Consider the following 18,118-nt stretch of genomic DNA (forward strand, 5'->3'; position numbering starts at 1 on the left):
CCCCCCCCCCCACCAGCTCAGCTTCCCTGTGGAAGGGAAGGGGTGCTCTAGTGCCCCCAGGCTTCTGGCTTGAGTCACTGCAGGCATGTGCCTGCATTTCTGGAATGAAAAGTAAACATCTACCCCAGGGGTGGGCAATTATTTTGGATGGAGGGCTGTTTACTAAGTTCTGGCAAGCTGTCGCGCGCTACATGGGTAGCCCTGCCCCTTAACAGGTGCCCCGCCCCCTGGTTGCCATCTTGTGGCTGGAAATCCCGCCCCTAAGCCCTGACCTTTGTCACCAGAAGTCCCTCCCCTTCCCCCGTAAGTACTCCTTTCAGCAAGGGGTTTTGCCATCTTGGAACCAGAAAAATATCAAACTGTATTCTAAAAAGCAAACTTCTACAACATTCATTTACAACAAAATATTTTTGTCTTGATTTATATGCGTTTGCGTAGTGTACACAGAGGTGACTGCACAATAGCTTGATATGAAGTCTTACTCTTGTATATTGTGGTGGGTGTTTATAGGTTTGTGGGGCTGTGGGTGTGTGTGTGGCTATGTGGGTGTGGGTGGGCATGGGGGAAGAGTGGCTGGGGTTTGTGTATGGCAATGTGAGGGGAGGTATGGGTACATGTGTATGGTGGGGTGTGTGTGGGTCACCCATGAACACACACACACACACTCACACTCTGCCCCCATGCCTGCAGACACATGCATGCAACCATGCACGCACACACATTCATGCACGCCCGCCCCGCACTTACCAGCACAGTCCCGTGCTCTGTGGATGCAGCTGGGAGCCACAGCCGCATGGTGCTGGAGCAGGGCGGGGGCAGGAAAGCAGGGAACTGGCTGGGGGTGGGCAGGGCTGGGCTGCTCAAGCCTGCAAGCCTGCTGAGGGCTCCCTCTGGGTCCTACTGCCCCTGGTTCCTGTCAGCTTTGACAGGGAACTAGGGACAAATAAATATTAATTTACTAAATTTTTACAGGCTCCATGGGCCCAGCTCAAGGGCCGTATTTTGCCTGCCCCTGATCTATCCACTTGCAAAATGGTTCAATCTCTATCGGTTAGACTAACCTGCAAATATTGAATCAATTCAGGCTTGGGCTTTTTGAATGTTTGTCCCTAGCCCTATAAGTCACTGCTTCAATCTAATCGAGGACTGGCAGCAACCAAGAGCTGCTATCACTGAAGGGCTCTTTTTAGTGGTCTAAGTAAAATCAATCCGGTAGTCTCACTCTAATATCCAGTGGACAGACATTTCAATAAAAATGGAATTTATATAAAACATCACTAAGTGGTATCAAATCTCAGCAGAGAAGCGAAGGAATGAATGAATCATGCCTCTTATTCCAAGAGATAGACTACAAGCTAAGAAAGGGCACACATGCTTTGTGTCTAGGACTGTTACTCTGACCCCTCGACTGACCACTAATTTCAAATGACCAGAACAAATCAATACTGGAAACAATGAATATTAAGTTGAAATGTTTGCCTACAGAATTTAAATTATAAAATCATGTTCAAGTGTCAAGTATCAGCTGCTTACCACGTATTCATCACTAAAATACTTCCTAATAAAATATGCAAATTGAAGAATAAGGCATCCTTCTGTAAGCAACCTCTTCCATAAATAAATACTGGTCCAGGCAGCTCAGTGTCCATTTCACATGAACTATTTAAGATTTAAACCAACATAAGTGAAGTCAGAAACTGGTTTGTTGCAAAGTAACATTTATTGTGCCTAATATAATAAAAATAGCTGGTAAACTAACTTTATCATGGAGAGCCCACTCATCTAACATGACAGCTATATAATTTTAAGAATGTTTTACTTCAGCCACAAGACCTACTTTTAAGAGAGAGTTTCAAGTGTTCTGAATCTATATCAATTAGCAAGACAAGTTCAGATGAGAAGCTGGAAGGTGTAATTACTACAATTGAATGAATGTTTATAGGGTACCAATATAAGAATCCTTGGGAGTGGCCACACACTAACTTAGCAGTAGTACAAACACACTGCAAATCAGTAGAACAAGTTTAATAGTGACCGAGCACTGTGCTTCACCTCATCCCTCTTACCGCCTGAGCTATATATACCCTTGGTGGCTGATGGGACCAGACATGTCACATTACAAAAATGATGCATCAGCCCAAACAAAAACTAAAACACCTGACTCGTCATGTGAAAAGGCTACTATAAAATCAGAACTCAAGATATGCACCAAAGGCATCTGGATAAGTGATCAGCAATGTTTTACTGACAGTAATTTTAGAAAACAGATTTCTTCAAAAGATAGGTGCTATATAATGCTTGGAGATATTGTACACAGAAACTGGGCATAATGGTCATATTCTCACTAAAATTCTCTCTACTACATTCTGCACATTTCATATTGCAACTCCAACTTCACTGTTCTGCAGATAAAACATTCAATATTTTTTTCAAAAGAGGTCAATATGCATTTTTAAATATATGACTACATTTTCTCCTGGCACCACCACAGCCACCTGGCTTTTTAGCACGCTCCATGCTTCCTCAAGGTAGTTATAGAACTAATGCATTCTTCCCCTTTTATTTAAATGTCCTTGAAGCACTATATTTTCCCCAGTCTCACTAAAGAATTTCATTCTGAAGCAAGTATTCTGACAAGCGCATAAAAAAGTGAATTAAAATATATTTTAATAAATAGATTAATATTCATTTCTCGAGATAGAAAAATATACATATTTTAGGCACAGAGAAAAAGACAGAAAACTAAAAACTGAGGACAAAGATGCTGACAGTGACAAAAATTATGGAGCAAAAGGATATTCAAAGAGCAGGTAAACACAATTATTTAATTAATACAAACCCTGAAATTCTCACAACAGTTATCTTATATCTTTTGTTGACTGTAACCCCTGTGAAGCAACATGATCTTACGCTAACTTGCAAGTTGGATATTGCATTTCACCAGAGAACAGTGGTACAAAGACATTCTGAAATAACAGAGATAAATTATTATCCTGAAGTTATAAGCTGAACAACAAATACACACAATCTTAAAAAGTTCATAAACTTACCTCAAGGTCTTGACTTTGAGACCCTAATTTCTGTTTGAATGAATCAAGCTCTTCTGTCATCTTTTCACAAGAAGCTTTCATTTTTGTTAGCTGGGAAAGATGGAAAAATATTGGACTTTGAAACAGTTTTATATTATCAATTAAACGTAAACTAATGTTTTCTATAAAAAATATTAAACACTATTAGAAACTCATCAAACATTAACGCTAAACAAATTAACAGATGTTCCGGTAAATAAGGTTGTTGATTAAACTACAATAATGACAAAAATGTGTATAATACTAATTATAACTCCAAAATAAATCCATTATTAACTTTCCTATCAAGTCTCAGACACCTGACAAAAATGAGAGCTTTGAAACATGCCATAAAATTTCAAAAATGCAGATTCCTACTGTCCTGGAGAATGTCTGGGGAAAGCTACTTACAGGGAGAAAAAAAATGACTGAAAAGAAAAAAAAAAAAAATCAGTGGTCCCCTCACAAGAAAAGGAAAAAGAAGAAAAAAGGGGTCCTATTATCAGTATTTTCTTTCTAAACAGAAGCTCATGCACCTCCATTGACTGCAACTACAGTAGCAGTACCCAAAGACAGACTAATGTTAAAGAAGGGATTTAAAACTCATCTGGCCCCAAGACTCACAAGAGCAGGGACCCTGTTTTTCTCTGATTTAAAAAAAAAAAAAAAACACAGTCTGTGGGCTGGATCAGGACAACAGGCCCATGGAACCCAAAGCCTGCTCCTCTCTATGCTGGCTCCAGTCCCTGCTTGCTCTAGGATTTATGCTGGATGCACCCTGGATCCAAGAGTGCCTGGGACAGAATCTGTGGGCAGCATGGATCCCAGAGTGGCTAGGGTGGGTGCCATGTAGCATGGATCCCAAAGCAACTGCTGCACTGCAAACTGGTCTGAGGCTGTACCACATGCAATGGCTGGTCCAGCAAGTTTGGGACCCACACTGCATGCAGTGCCTGTGGGGGTGTGTCCAGGCCCTGCCCGCAGGGCCAGTCTGGGTCAATTCAGACCCAGGAGAAGACCCTGGGGCCAGATAACTGGGCTCTATGGCCCAGATCCAGTCCATGGGCCTTATGTTTGACAATCCTGTTCTAAAGTATTCAAGGTATTACAACTAGCTATAACTGATGTCAGAACACATGGCTACTATCTGAACATCAGGGAGCAAATCAAAACCCAATAATACACTTAAGCTATAAACACTTTGCAAATGGGCTGTCAATAAAGGGTGCTGATTGTAGTTACTTTCCATAAATTACCAAAGTTTTTTCCATCTTGTCCATAATTCAATCAGGCAGCCCTAATCCCTCAAGCTTATATAGTTGCAGGAAAGTTTATTAACATTCAGTAGCTCTAAATATATTGTTAGTTATTAAATTTAAGGTTCATTTAGCAAACTAAAAGCAATATAAATATTACAGGTTCATCAACATATTCCAGACATGTGTAAATCAAAATAATTAATTATGTTCATCTGTGTGTGGAGCCATGTCAAAAACCTATATACTAAAACAACAAAACAAAACAAAAAACTCCAAACAAACAAACAAAACCCCCTTAAAATAGGATTGTATAAGCCTAAAACCTTAGTGCTGCACAGAAAAGCATTTTATTTTTATTGGATTGTGCCCCAATAATCCCTGAGTTTTGCTCCATTATTAAAAACAGTTTTGTTACTAAAACACATCTAATACAAAAAGCATGAAAGCCTAGAAGCAGTGGCATCTGCAGGGAAAATCAAAAAGGACAGAGCACTGCCCTTTCTGTGTATCATGAGGGCATTCAGTGGTCCCTGGCTCCATATGACAACCTCAGGGTCAGTCACATGCCGTCCTACTGGGAAGTCTTGTGGCAGGTCATCAGTTGGTCCTGCTCTGCTTGCGATTTATTTTCCTTGACAGTTCATTCTTCTTTCTGTCAGAACACTCTCTTTGCTTTCTTAGCAGCCACCCCTTGGTCTCCCCACTGCTGTCTCTGGCACAGTTTCACAATGAAGTGTATTACTAAGCCAAAGCCTGCTGAGTCGACTTTTCAACTGTGCTGAGGATCATGTGACATTCATCCTCCCAAATAACAATTCGCTATGGGTAATATGTTCCTAGTTACTCTGCTGCTGCTAGACCTGAGTCTCAGAAGAGTTTCATAAACTACTAAGTACACTGGTTAGCAGAGACCTAATAGTGCTTGCTGTTTACAAAAATATAATCGTTTCCATGGTCATTTATTTTTGTGTCCCTTGAACACTCTCAAAGGTCCTAGAGGAAAGTATTCTTGTCCCAATAAAAACAGCAAAGCTAATATTCTTTTTAATGTTATGAATGGCTAGCTAGACAATATATTTGTCAAACAAAAGAAAAAGCCTAGAAAAGGGGAAAAAATGACATTTGTGCTATATTATTAAATTTGGCTTTCCTGTACTTTCCCAATTTTATCCATTGATATACCTAATGATATTGCATACAGATCCTTAACAAAATGTGATTAACTATCCTCTACATTCCTTAAAACCACACATTTATTTAAAAACATTTTAAACCTAAGAGGATTAAATCAAGTCACATTAGCAATACAAATCAGAAAATAAATGTAATGCTGAAACTTTTCAGTCAGTGAATTAAAGTTCCTAGGACTTCATGAAAATTACATTATTTAAAAAAATCTAAATTGAAATGTTTGTGTTATTGTGCTTTGCTATCTGAAAAAAATAATGCAGACATTTACTCCTCCTATATGAGAACAAAATAGCACATAAAAATCCAATAATCTTAACATCACAATTCAGTAAAGGTTTTAAAAATGTCATTTTTCTTTACCTCTAAGAGCACTGATATTTACATATTTGATATCAAAAACATTACATTTCAAGTATTTTACTGTATATTCAACTAAAGCCCTAAGTAGAGAAGAACAAGAAAAGACACATTTCCATGTATGTGTGCTGAAAATAATTAGTTCAACGGTTCAAAAAACAAAAACAAAAAAACCCCAAAACCAAAAAACCCCCAACCAAACAAACTTTTTAAAAAATATAAGTGAAACATTACTGTAGGGCAAGCTTAGAGGAAACATAGTGACAGAGATTATTTCTTTTTGGTATACATGAAGCTGTCAACTCAGCGTTCCTAGTCTTCTGACCTCTGTAACAAGGGATGACTACGTACTGTTGCAGGCCGAAGGCTATACATGTGGAGCCAAACAGTGCAAGTGTTACCTCATTAGATGAGTCTTCCAGCTTGTTCTGGTAATCTGTCAAGGTATGCCTCAAAGTCTCAAGGACAACAGAGAGGCTTGGAGGTTTATCTTTGTCCTTGCAAGTGCCTGAAGAAAAACACAGAATGAAAATAAAGCCCTGAAAGTCACGGAAGCAGACTACGCAAACAGGAATAGTTATTAAAATTATTTAGGGCTATAGTGACAAAACAGAACACTGAACAGCAGTCGTCTTCTCCCTGTGGCATACAACTCTACATCTATACTTTCTTCATAGCTAAAGGAAATGTACCAGAGCTGCAAACTCCAGTTTACATTTTCCACCTAATGACCTCAGTATCCAACTTTCTGTAAAATGTCTAGTGACCAGTAAGCTTATGTATCATTCAGTCAAATCATCCACCATTTAAACTGCATAGTAATACACTTTACAAAACATTTTGTTGAAAGTTAAGTAGATTACACTTTCCTGACATTATTTTGTTGTCTTCTGACCAAGCATTCATTTTGTAATATAGTACTTCATTTATTCTTAACCTTTCTGAGCCAAAGATCACATGACATTGTTATGCTTGGAAAGGTCTTAACTCTTTAAATGCTCTTGAATTTCAATCCAAAGGAAACAATACAATTTTTTATCATCTGTCTGCACAGTCCTACATAATGTTTCAATTATAAATGTTAAGAATGATATATCCATTAGATATACACCATGCTTATTTATTAAACCCTTAGACTACAGCTTCTGATCTAGTGGTCTTAACTGGGGTCATATGAACAAAAGGAGTACTTTTGCCTTCAAAGTACTCAGTGAGCTAAGAAAGGAAAAACAATTATATATGGATCAAGAACGCAAGTTGCCAGATGATATTAAATTCCTCTTCTCCCTACCATTCTTTCTGATATTATACAAAGTAACTAGTAATTTACACCAAACACTTTTTCACCTTGACACCTATAAAACTATACTGATAAGTATATTATATAATATCAGCAATATTATTATATAAATCATGAATTAGCCCTCAACAATCCCATTAGTACCCTTGATTTACAAAAGGAGAAAGAGGGGGAAAAAGTTAAAAGGGACGGATTTCTCAGAGATGATAAACACCTCTAGTCCCTAGACCAGGTGTTGGCAATGTTTTTGGGCAGAATGCCAAAAACATTGTGTGATGTTGTAAGTAGTTGGTGTGCCAGGGGCAGACAGTAGGGGAGCCGCAAGGGGCCCAATCAATCCTTGTTGTGGCAGTGCAGCCCCAGTCCCTTCCCTGCCATCCACCCTGAGATGCACACGCCAAGCAAAATGCCTTCGCATGCCACAGTCTGACACCCGTACCAGGGGTTGCCTACCCTTGCCCTAGACTACAGGGGGAGTTATAACCCAGTGATATATATTCAAATGAAAAGGTTTAGAGTTCAAGGCATGGTCTGCATAGCTTGATTTCCTATACTGAAATCTTTGATTGAAATTCTATACGTGTGTGTATGGAAGAGGGAGAGCGAGAGGGAAAGACAGAGAGAGGGAGAGGGAGGAGAGAAGCAAGCTATACAGACCAGGCCTTGAACTCTAAACCTTTCCACTGAACAGACACATTTCCCTAAAATTATATTCGCAAGTGCACCCTATCTAAACTTCCATCTGATTATTTAAAAACATTAGTTCAGTTTTTTTTCTAAAAAATGGAAGGGTAAGAATTACTTAAACCAACTGTAAAACATTACATATTGTGGCTTTGGCTACATGGGGTACCAACTATAGTCAATGGAAACCTCAAGCTTGCTTGTAAAGCCAGAAAATACTGCCCATAACCACTTAAGGTGTCAGTTTCAAATTAACTACTCCCTCTGCCTCCAGCCCTTTTGATCACTTGAGGAAGTACAATACATGACTGCAAAGTAGAACTGCAGTCTTGAACATGCTAACTTTTCATTTTTATTCCTTAGCTAATTTTTTTTAAAACCATAAAAAGAAAAAAAGAAAAGAAAAATCACTTTTCAGGAAAACAAACACTGATTGGCATTAGGGTCTACAGAGCAAAGTGTTCTCCCCTTTGCTTCCTCAAGTTGAAGAGAATTCCATCAGTCTAGACTCACAAAAGTTTCCAGTGAATTCAATACGAACTGTGCATGCATATTCAAAAGGCAGACCCAACCGGCTCTCACATTACCACTGCCACATTCTACTTCATTCATGTTCTCTTCTTCAACATTTAAAACACATGCAAATGCATACACATACATGCACGCACACTAAAAATAGCCATGACAGACACGTCATTCTTGCTGACAAATATTTCTATTACCATGACATTCAAAGTCCCCAAATGAACGGACAATCCCATTATTTTAGGAGAGTAGTACTCAACTTTTTGGCCCTGTGGGCCAGATGAGTGGCACAGGGCTGGTATGCAGGCTGGATCAGGCCCCGCGTGCCTGGCGCAGTCCCTGCAGTATCCTGCACACCTGGCCCTGCATGCCAGGATCAAGACCCACACTGCCCTAGACACCCAATCTAGCTTGCAGGGCCATAACATGCAGCCTGCAAGTCTCCCCATGGAAATTTGGTATCAGTGGAGTGGCTGCCGCTCCCCAACCACCAAGTTTTTAACCTGTAGGGAGCCCTACAGGACACATGACATGGCTCTGGGAGTTGGATCTGGCCCTCAGGCTGGGAATTGAGCATGCCTGTTTTAGGATACAGAAGCAATCTGAAGTGGCATTTAAGTTGAACAACCAAGGCAGATGGAGAAGCAGAGAGGTAAAGTGAAAATCAGTCTCACAGAAAATCAGTGGAAAAACAAAGAATAAAAAAAACAGACCTCCTAGACCAGGGGTGGGCAAAATGCAGCCCACGGGCGGGATGCGGCCCACCGGACCATTCTATCTGCCCTGCAGGGCCCCTAAAAAATTTAGAAAATTTATATTCATCTGCCCATGGCTGCCTGTCATGATGCCCTCGATGGCTTGCCAAAACTCAGTAAGCAGCCCTCCGCCCAAAATAATTGCCTGTCCCTGTTCTAAACCAAATCTGTTGCACTGTAATCTATTAACTCAATGTAAGCAAGGCTGGTAAAATCATACCTTCCAAGTCCAATTTTTTTTTTAATTTAAGAGAGATTCCACCCTTAAGACAGACAACACAACAGTACTAGAGGAAGTTACAGGTAGTATAAGAAGTTCCACCATAGACTTTTTCTAAATTCCAGAATCCACTATAGTTTGAAGTAATGTTAATTTATTGTATAGACATGAAGTACCTGTCATTTTATTCCCTCCCACTTCTACAAGAACGCAGACACTATTATGGATCAGAGATGAAAACACTATCTTTAGACAATAATTACTTTGAGATAGATTATTTTTTTGCCAAGTTCTCCAGAGAGCTCCACCCCTACTCCCCCAGCCTTAAATTGTGCAATGTAACCCAAGAAGCCCATCTCTGAACCTCCCACCCCCACCATGAGTGCTTTAGAAGAGGCAGTCAGTAGCCAGCCAACTTGTTTTCTTGTCTTCTCTGACCCTGGCACCTGCACCATTTTCTAGGCCAGGGGTTGTCAACCAGGGCTATGCATACCCCCAGGGGTACCTAGAAAGGCCATAGGGTGTACGTGCGGGCAGGCAGAGATGGAGTGCACCCTGGGGTGTGGCAGTGGCGTCTCCCCCGGCACATTAGCACAGTTCGCCTCTTACCCAGGGGAGGGGGAGGAGCACGCATGCTCGGAGCTGCCGGCCCCACACAACACCTCCCCCCAACCTCAGCTCACTCTCCTCCATCTCCTTCCTGGAGAGCAATGAGGGTCTGAATGGTTGGGGGTGGGTGCAGGGAAGTGTGTTTCTATGCCTGCTCCCAGAAGCAGGGCCAGGGAGGGTGAGGGCAGTGGCACCCCTCTGCAGGCCACACAGGCACTGCCCAGCTGGCCAGACTGTGGGGCTTGCACACAGCGGCTGCTATTGTCATCGCCACCCACCACCCTGCACTGCCACACCTGTGCCACTTTCTCACGGAGGGTCACACATACAGCTCCACAGGCTGCTGATGGATGGCACACAATTAGCTGGGCATGTGGCCAGTCAGCAGACCATGGAGTCGCACGTGCGACCAACCATGGGAATGTGGCGCAAGCACCGTAGCAGTGCAGTGAGTGGCAGTGATGGTGACTATGGCTACTGCATGCGAGACCCCCCATCCCATTTGGCACCCCCTCCCAGCACCTCAGGAGGGCATGGGAGGTGCATGCCACTGGATCTGCAGGGGCTGCTGCTGCAAGCCAGGGCTGGGGCTGGGGCTGTGCCAGGCTCTTCCTGGTGGGGGCGGCTGGGCTGAGCTGTGCTCAGGCCAGGCGGCAGTGACACAGAGGTGGGTTGAGGGAGCTACAGCAAATTCTAGAGTGGCTGCAGCCACAGCTGTAGCCCTACTCCCAATGCTGCCACTGCCTGCCCCGAGTGCAGCCAGACCTGGCCCGTCCCCCTGCCGGGAAGAACCTGGTGCTGCCGCAGCCCCAGCCTGCCCCACCTGCAGATCTGAGGGCACCCCCCATGCCCTCCTGGGGTGTGTGCAGCAGGGGGCTGCCATCCCCTCATGGACAAGCCACTCACTGCTCCATCCTGCACCTGCCCCACCCTGGCTGTGCAGCGCATGCCCCAGCCCCACTCCCTCCCTCACTGTGGAGGCCTCAATCTGCCCCCACCCTTAAAACAAGAAAAAATATAAGTGTGTACAGGAGTTGAAACTGAGTCAGAAAGGGTACACTTTTTTAAAAGAAGTTGAAAACCCCTGTTCTACGCAATCCAGCCTTCCTGCCTACAAACTTAACTCCCCCTAACTTCCAACTGCAAGCTAAACTGTGGCTCTAGTTCTCACCCACAGATATCTGGTGACACTGAACAGTGCAGGAACTGAGCAGGAAGATCCCTCTTGGGCAACAAGACAAAACAAAACTTGTTAGAAGCCTGCCTGCAACAAACTGGTGTATTTCATGACAGAGGTAGTGCCTTCACTGTCATTTAGGAAAAAATGACACATTCTACAGATATCTAGTGGAAATAAATGGGTCAGATGATCTCTCTTTAAGCTACAGTTTCTACAGGCACTCTGTTGACTCAGGCAGGCAACATTCCATCAATGTATACTTGTTTCCCACTTTCAAGTTTCTCTCTGTGACCACGTGTGCTAGAAACATTTTTAAAACAAAAAGATAAATGTTCTTGAACAAACTACCAAGTTGTGTGGTTGTGGAAGCACAGAATACAAAGGGCCACAGGTATCAGACATACAATCCAATAGGTACAACAAGATGAATGACAGAAGGAGCATCAGCTAAATTTCCAGGCTTTAAAGGTGGTCTTAAAAGAAGCAAAAATATGCGTTTGTTTCCTTGATGTTCTAAAAAAGGCTGAAAATACTGTTTTGTGTGTTCCTTTCCTTTTGGTCTTATCCCTGAGAAATATCAGAAATGCAAAGTCCTCTTTTCTTTTACCATAAGTCTCCCTTGAATAACACAAAGAAATCGAAAGACCTTTCAGTGCTTAAGTGAAAAAGCAAGACTGTTAATCTTTCAAAGAGCATTTCTTTCAACTGGATGTCAGGTTTGAGTTAATTAGATGTTAAAATACCAAGACAAAACATGTGAAGTGTTTTAAAAATAGCTTAAACAAGGCACTATCTCCACAGGAAAGTTATGCCAATATCACATTTAAACCAGTATAGCTGTGTCACTTGGGAAGGGATTTTAAGGTAAACCGAAAAAAGCCACTGGAGTAAGACTGCCTGCAAGTCAAAATTCTACTAATATAATTATAAACTATAAAACCTTCCCACAAAAACAAGGCAAAATCAAGTTTTTGCTCTCTGCTTTGAATCCAGTCTCCAATTATGCCTGAATTCCAGAACTGTGAGTCTACCAACAGAAAGAGAGCACTGAAGATTTAATATTTCTAAATGTTAAAATATGGAAAAATAAAATACCCTTTAAAAGATCCTTCAGCCCTTTCTTTTTACAACACAGGCAGACAGAAAAGACACTTTTTTTACCTTCATGGGTCATCTTTAAAATAGAAAGAACGTACTACAGCCACAATTTTCTTCCTACACAGAAACAGCTGGTGAAGAAATATGGGGGGAAAAACACCAAAAAGAAACAAAGTCCCTCCTGGATGTATACTTCTTGAGAAAAGATTCATGGAAGTTTTTTTGTAACCAAATGATTAGGCTGCATTTTTTCCCTTCCTTGTTATAAAAAGTGACCATCAGGAATGTCTGGTGAAACTATGCCTAGCCTCAGTCCTTTAGGATTTAGTTTTTCCCTGCTCATTGATAAAAAATCAGCAAGTGATTCATGGAGTATTTACTGTTTTGATTTGTTTTGTTTTTCGTGGAGAGCTAGCTAGTCACATCGTGCTAACTGTCCTCTTACTAGTCTGTTACTTCATTAGACCATAGAGAGGTATTAAAAACTTTTTGTCAGCCCTGGATTCTTCTACAATAAAAATATCATAAGGCCATATCATGAGCAACACCAGGTCTGTGTGTAAATGAAAGAATTAATACAAATAGCAATACTATACAAACACAGATAAGAAAGACAATAAGAACTTTGAGTGGAAAATATTAATGAAAATAATACATTGTGCTCACTCGAAGAATGCAGTGCACCTGAAGGATAAACCGTTTTAATAAATGTTTGTGAGGTTTTACCATTAGCCATGAGGACATACTGCAGCAGCAAATCAAACTATATCTGCTGAGAAATTAGCCTTTAGAGCCATTTTTGAAGTCATGGAATTTCATCTATAGAGGTCTTTTTAGGGTGCTTTTAAAACACACAGCAAACTAACACAACCACTGACTCCCCACTGAGATGGAAACACAGGATAAGATCACTTCTTGTGACACTTATCACCAAGAGAATGAGAATAGAAAACATGTTCAAGTAACTATAAGATGATTTGCAACCATATTTTAGCAGCATCCCCATTCCCCTAGCTCTGCAAAAGCTCTTTGTGCATGTGGGGTTCTGTAGGTTTGAGAGGAGACAGCAGAGTTGTTCCAAGCGGCATTAAAACCCAGTAAACTCAAGGGGAAACCCATAAGACTTAATGTTGACACTGTCAGTATACAAGTGCCACTGGTCCCTCTGTGTACCTGGAAACTCCCTGTGAGAATTTATTTGCCTCAGATGCAAATGAAGTGGTTATAGTATCACAATTTGAAAAGATGCCAGGCTTTTACAGAAAACAAGCGTCCCAAGAAATAACCAGAGGCTAAAGCTCTTTTATTCAGCCCTACCTACACAAAGATTTCTATATTGTACGGTACTATCTGCCTGCTCTTCACAAAACAGAGTGAAAAGTAAAAAAAAAAAAAATCAATAGGTGTCATCACATTTTGGATTAAAATAAAAATGTCTCCTTAAAAAGCAAATACATTTCTGAAAGTGTTTTGCCTCGTATTTATTCCAAAACAATTATTCCTAAAGATTATTACAGGAAAGATTAGAGAGGAAGGATGGATATTTATTCTGTATGCTTGAAAACACTTTTTGCAAAGCACTGTTTCCCTCATCTAGGTACTCTGCAACCACTAAGGGGAAACATAATTTTAAAATATTAAAAAGTGTAATGTAAAAGTGGATAACTATTTTACACTTTTAAAAAAATAAAATGCCTAGTTTTCCAGTTCATAGCATTTGTTAATACCTTTCATGCTTATGCTAGAAGTTTGATTGCAGAGCAGTTCATTGTGCTAAATACAACACTGACTAATAACACTATCAAACACATAATGTAAAGTGACGACAAACAACTTATAATTATTTTCATACACTCGGAGTGATATTGTGTTGTTTCAGTTTAAATGAAAGCAAAGCAGCTGACCACAAAATAATTTTAAAAAAATATTGTGTTACATCCTGTGTCCTACATAACCCTTTCTTTGATTATGTGACCTTTAAGTTGCTGAAGGTTGCCTCAGAATTTGGCTCAGTTCAGTCAAAACAGATGTTCCCTTTGCAGGTATACTGTAAGGACTTTTTTCTCAGTTGGATTTAGAACACAGCAAGTGAGCCCTTTCCTGACCGATCATATAGATCCTAGCATTTGTAAATCAAGTTCTGGGCTGACAACAGCAGGTCCACATTCCATCACCCTTTCTCAGCTAGCAAGGCCACTTGACTGCTGTGAGAACTGCTCTTATCATGTCATCAAATCAAACCATGTTGAGAAGGGGGAATGCAAGAGGCATCTGCAGAATTCCCACAATGTAGTGACTTTGGAACACTGACAGATGCATCTGTCATTTTATACCTTCAACTAACCTGCTGTCCGCTGGCTTGACATGGTAAAGCTGTCCAACAGTAACTTGAGCTCTCTTAGGTTGTTTTCACATGTCTCTGTTAGGAAGGACTGGTGTTTCTTGGCCTTTATTTGATAGAAGGTAGGAAAAGACAAAAATAAATAAGCAGCAAACAAGGAAGAGACTTAACATTTTAATGCAGGGCAAACTACATCAAGATAAATATTTCATATTCCCGAAAACAAGAGAATACAACACAGCATCAAAATCAGTCAAGTTTCACAAACATTTTAATGACTTTATTCTACTATAAGAATATTTTACTAAACCATAATCATCAGCTGCCTACATACAAAAGCGACAGAAATTCTTTGCTGTACCCTGACAGGATATCTGGAAAAGCACAAATCAAGGTGCCCTTCCAAAGTCAAGGTGGGATGGAAAAATCAATGACTTGGCATTCTGTAAAATTCTGTACCTCCTATAGATACAACCTGTTGGCTGCAATTCACAGTTACCTCTTCCCTGCCAAGTAGTGATTTCTTCAAATCTAAGAAACCTTCTATTTCTGGGTTACTTCCCAGTGGCAAAAGGTCCCTTTCAGCCCTTAATTTCTATGATTTTATGACAGAGAGCTCTTCAGCACCCTGCACTAGATTTTCTTATAGTAAACTCTTCACTGGGGAACAAATTAAAAGGTTAGTCATTTTTTTTAAAAGAGCATATTTTAAAGTATCCAAACATTTTAGAGTACAACTTTTTTTAAATAGTATTAAGCCAATCAAATGATCTTTGTTCATAGCCTAAATTAATATAATTGGGTGTTGACTTACCTTACTATAATTACTATACTATTTATACTACCTTACAATAATCACATATTGATGCAATAGAAGCACCTAGGACCAGGCAGGATTGGGGCTAAATTGAATTAGGCCAGTCGTTCTTAAATGGGGTGATGTGGTACTCCAAAATGCTGCAAAAACTCTTCAAGTGTATCTACTTCTACAAGCTGTATTCACAGGCAGACCAGGAAACAACTGAGGCAGGACAGAGCCAGTGGCAGCACTGCCCCTTTCAAAGTGGGGAGTGAACATGAATGTGCATCGCTCAGAAGGCAGATATGAAATTGGTGACCTCACTGTGCTGAGGCACATGAAGTAGGAAGCAGAAGCCTAGCAAATGCCCTCTGCCTTGCACAGCATTGCCAGTTGCAAAATATGAGGAATGCATGCACTCCACAGACAGGTCCCAAAGTTAAGAGGATTTCAGGAAACAACCCTAAGGAGGTGGGATCCTGTGGTTGCCACTTCAGGCCCTGCTTGCAGTGCTGGCATCTCTGACTAGGACTGTTCCTGCCAGCATGGTGTCAGCTGCTCTTCTAGCCAAGAGAAGCAGGCCTGAACCATATCAGAGACTCAATTAATTTGACATCTAGACTACTAAAAAAAGAGCAATACCATTTACTTTTCCTTGGTCACAGTGGTTCTCAACTGAAGCACTACTAAATGCAGAAAAGTTATCAAGGGGCACCTTGAGTCTGGCAGTCTGTTCCACTATTTTAATGTGGACTCACCAGACTGGCTTGAGAAAATTATCCTGGGCTAGAAACAGTGCCAGTGAACTCTGACAGACCCCAAGGGTGGAGCAGGGGAGCCCTGCCCTGTGGAAAAAGAGAAGCCAGTCAAAAGGGAAGGGGGATGGCCGGGGTTGTGGGCCAGCCACCCTGAGCACTGGTTGGCCAGTTTGCAAGCCAGGGAGGGATTGCCTGAGGGGATAAAAGCAGCAGCCAAACTGGCGTGTGGGGGCTGCTGACAGTGACTCTGGGGAATGATGCAGGAGGCCTACAAGGAGCTGGGGTGAGCTGACCCAGCAGAGAGACCCCTCTGAAGAGTCTCCAAGGTCCTGAGAAAAAAAGGCAGAGGCAGTCGGCCATGCCTCCAGCCCTGCAGCAGAAAGGGATCCGCGGCCAGGCTGGGGGCAGAGAGCTGGTGCTCCAAGGCCCCATCACAGCATGCTGGATGTGTCAGGCATCCCGGAGGCTAGGGGTGGCAGTCGGCCCCCCACTCCACTGCGGAGAAGCAGCAGCAGCCAGGAGCATAGGCGGCATCCTCATCTGGAGCAGGGAGCTGGGCCGGTGAGTTGAGGAAACCCCTTACGTTCCCTGGGGAAGTGGAACAGCAGCAAGCAAGGCACTGGGATCCTGAGGAGTGGCAGAGCACCAGGACAAGGGTCCCCAGGAGACTGGGGCGCAGGCCGGTGCTCAGAGCGGGACTGGCAAGCCACAAGGCATGTGGGACACCCAGCCAGTCAGCTGGAGCAGGGGTTTAGAGCAGCAACCCCTGGGAGCTGCCTGTACTGCTGACCCTCTGCCACTGACTGCCCCAGAGGGGACTCAGTCCTGTCCATTATTCTGCAGCTGACTGTCATCGGATGGAGTCCCCGAGCTTTGTGCTTGGGTCATGCTGGTTGTTGCAGGAGCCTACTCTGTTGTTTGTTGGTTGCCTTTTTGGTTGCCATGGAGGGTTGCCCTTCAGCCTCTTTGGGGGGTTGCCCTTCAGCCTCTTTGGGGGGTTGGATCCAGTTTGATTGCTGCAGACCAGAAGAGCTTACACTGTTGCAGTCCATTGCTTATTTGGAAGCCTGTTGGAGCTGCTGGAAGTGAGCACCCTGCTTCCTTGCTGTAGCATCTCAGCAGTGGCTGGAAGTTGCCAGTTACCCTACCTGTGGTTCTTGAGTCAAGGGTTGACTAATGCATTCTGGTTTGTTTTGCCATTTAAGTTTACTTGTAAATAACCTTTACTTTTATTCTTGTTTTGTAAATAAAGTGTAAATAGTTAAATCAGTTAAGTGTTAGACCTTCTTGGGACCATGGGCTGATCTGTGGGGAGCAGAGGCCAGCTGGAAAGTAAATGGGTGCTGGACGGAAGCCCTGCCCCACTCTCACCACACCATCCCTGATGTTTGGGCAGAGGTTGCAACTACTGGGCTGCCACCTGGGTTACAACAGTTAAGAACCATAGGGCACAGTCCAAATGCATATACAGACATGGTCTTTGTCAAATACCCAAACAGTCTACAATTACAGAAATGTATTGTCCACTTGAGGAAAAGCATTAGCTAAAAAAGGAAATATTTTTATACTTTAAACTTCAAATTATAAGGAGTAAGAAGACAGAAGTTCCATATTTTTAATTTCTGATTCTTTCCAGTTACTCATTAACTAATCTCCCATTCCAAGTTACAAAGTGTGACTAAAATAATTTTCCTTCCTATTTGGTCATAACAAAAAAAAAAAAGGCGTATCTTTTTTACCTTAAAAAAACTGTCCCTATATTCAGCGCTATACTTTCTATTACCCAGAGGCCAATACACCATTATGCTGGACTGCATATCCAAAGATCCTAGCAGTTTTCCAATGTGGGAAACATCTCTCTCAAAAAGCTCACTTTTGTGCAGATAGCATATCACTGGCAAACTAGAGGACAAGTAATGCATGTAATTCTCTGCTGCATTTTCCACTATCAAGTTTAAATATTTTATAAATTTG

General features: G+C 41.9%; 1 protein-coding gene across 6 annotated transcripts in view; it reads right to left on the reverse strand.

Annotated features, from left to right (window-relative positions):
• The window catches only part of CCDC171 (coiled-coil domain containing 171), a 406,988-nt gene that overhangs the window by 249,226 nt on the left and 139,644 nt on the right, over positions 1-18,118 (reverse strand). For all 6 annotated transcript variants that reach the window (XM_019517555.1, XM_019517553.1, XM_019517556.1 and 3 more), the window contains 3 exons: positions 14,591-14,693; positions 6,277-6,383; positions 3,051-3,140 (listed from right to left, as the gene is read on the reverse strand). In XM_019517555.1, coding sequence (XP_019373100.1) covers positions 3,051-3,140; positions 6,277-6,383; positions 14,591-14,693 — 300 coding nt within the window. The remainder of the gene's footprint in view (positions 1-3,050; positions 3,141-6,276; positions 6,384-14,590; positions 14,694-18,118) is intronic.

The sequence above is a fragment of the Gavialis gangeticus genome, unplaced genomic scaffold, assembly GCF_001723915.1.
Source record: "Gavialis gangeticus isolate Ggan-Ray unplaced genomic scaffold, GavGan_comp1, whole genome shotgun sequence".
Taxonomy (NCBI): Eukaryota; Metazoa; Chordata; order Crocodylia; family Gavialidae; genus Gavialis; species Gavialis gangeticus.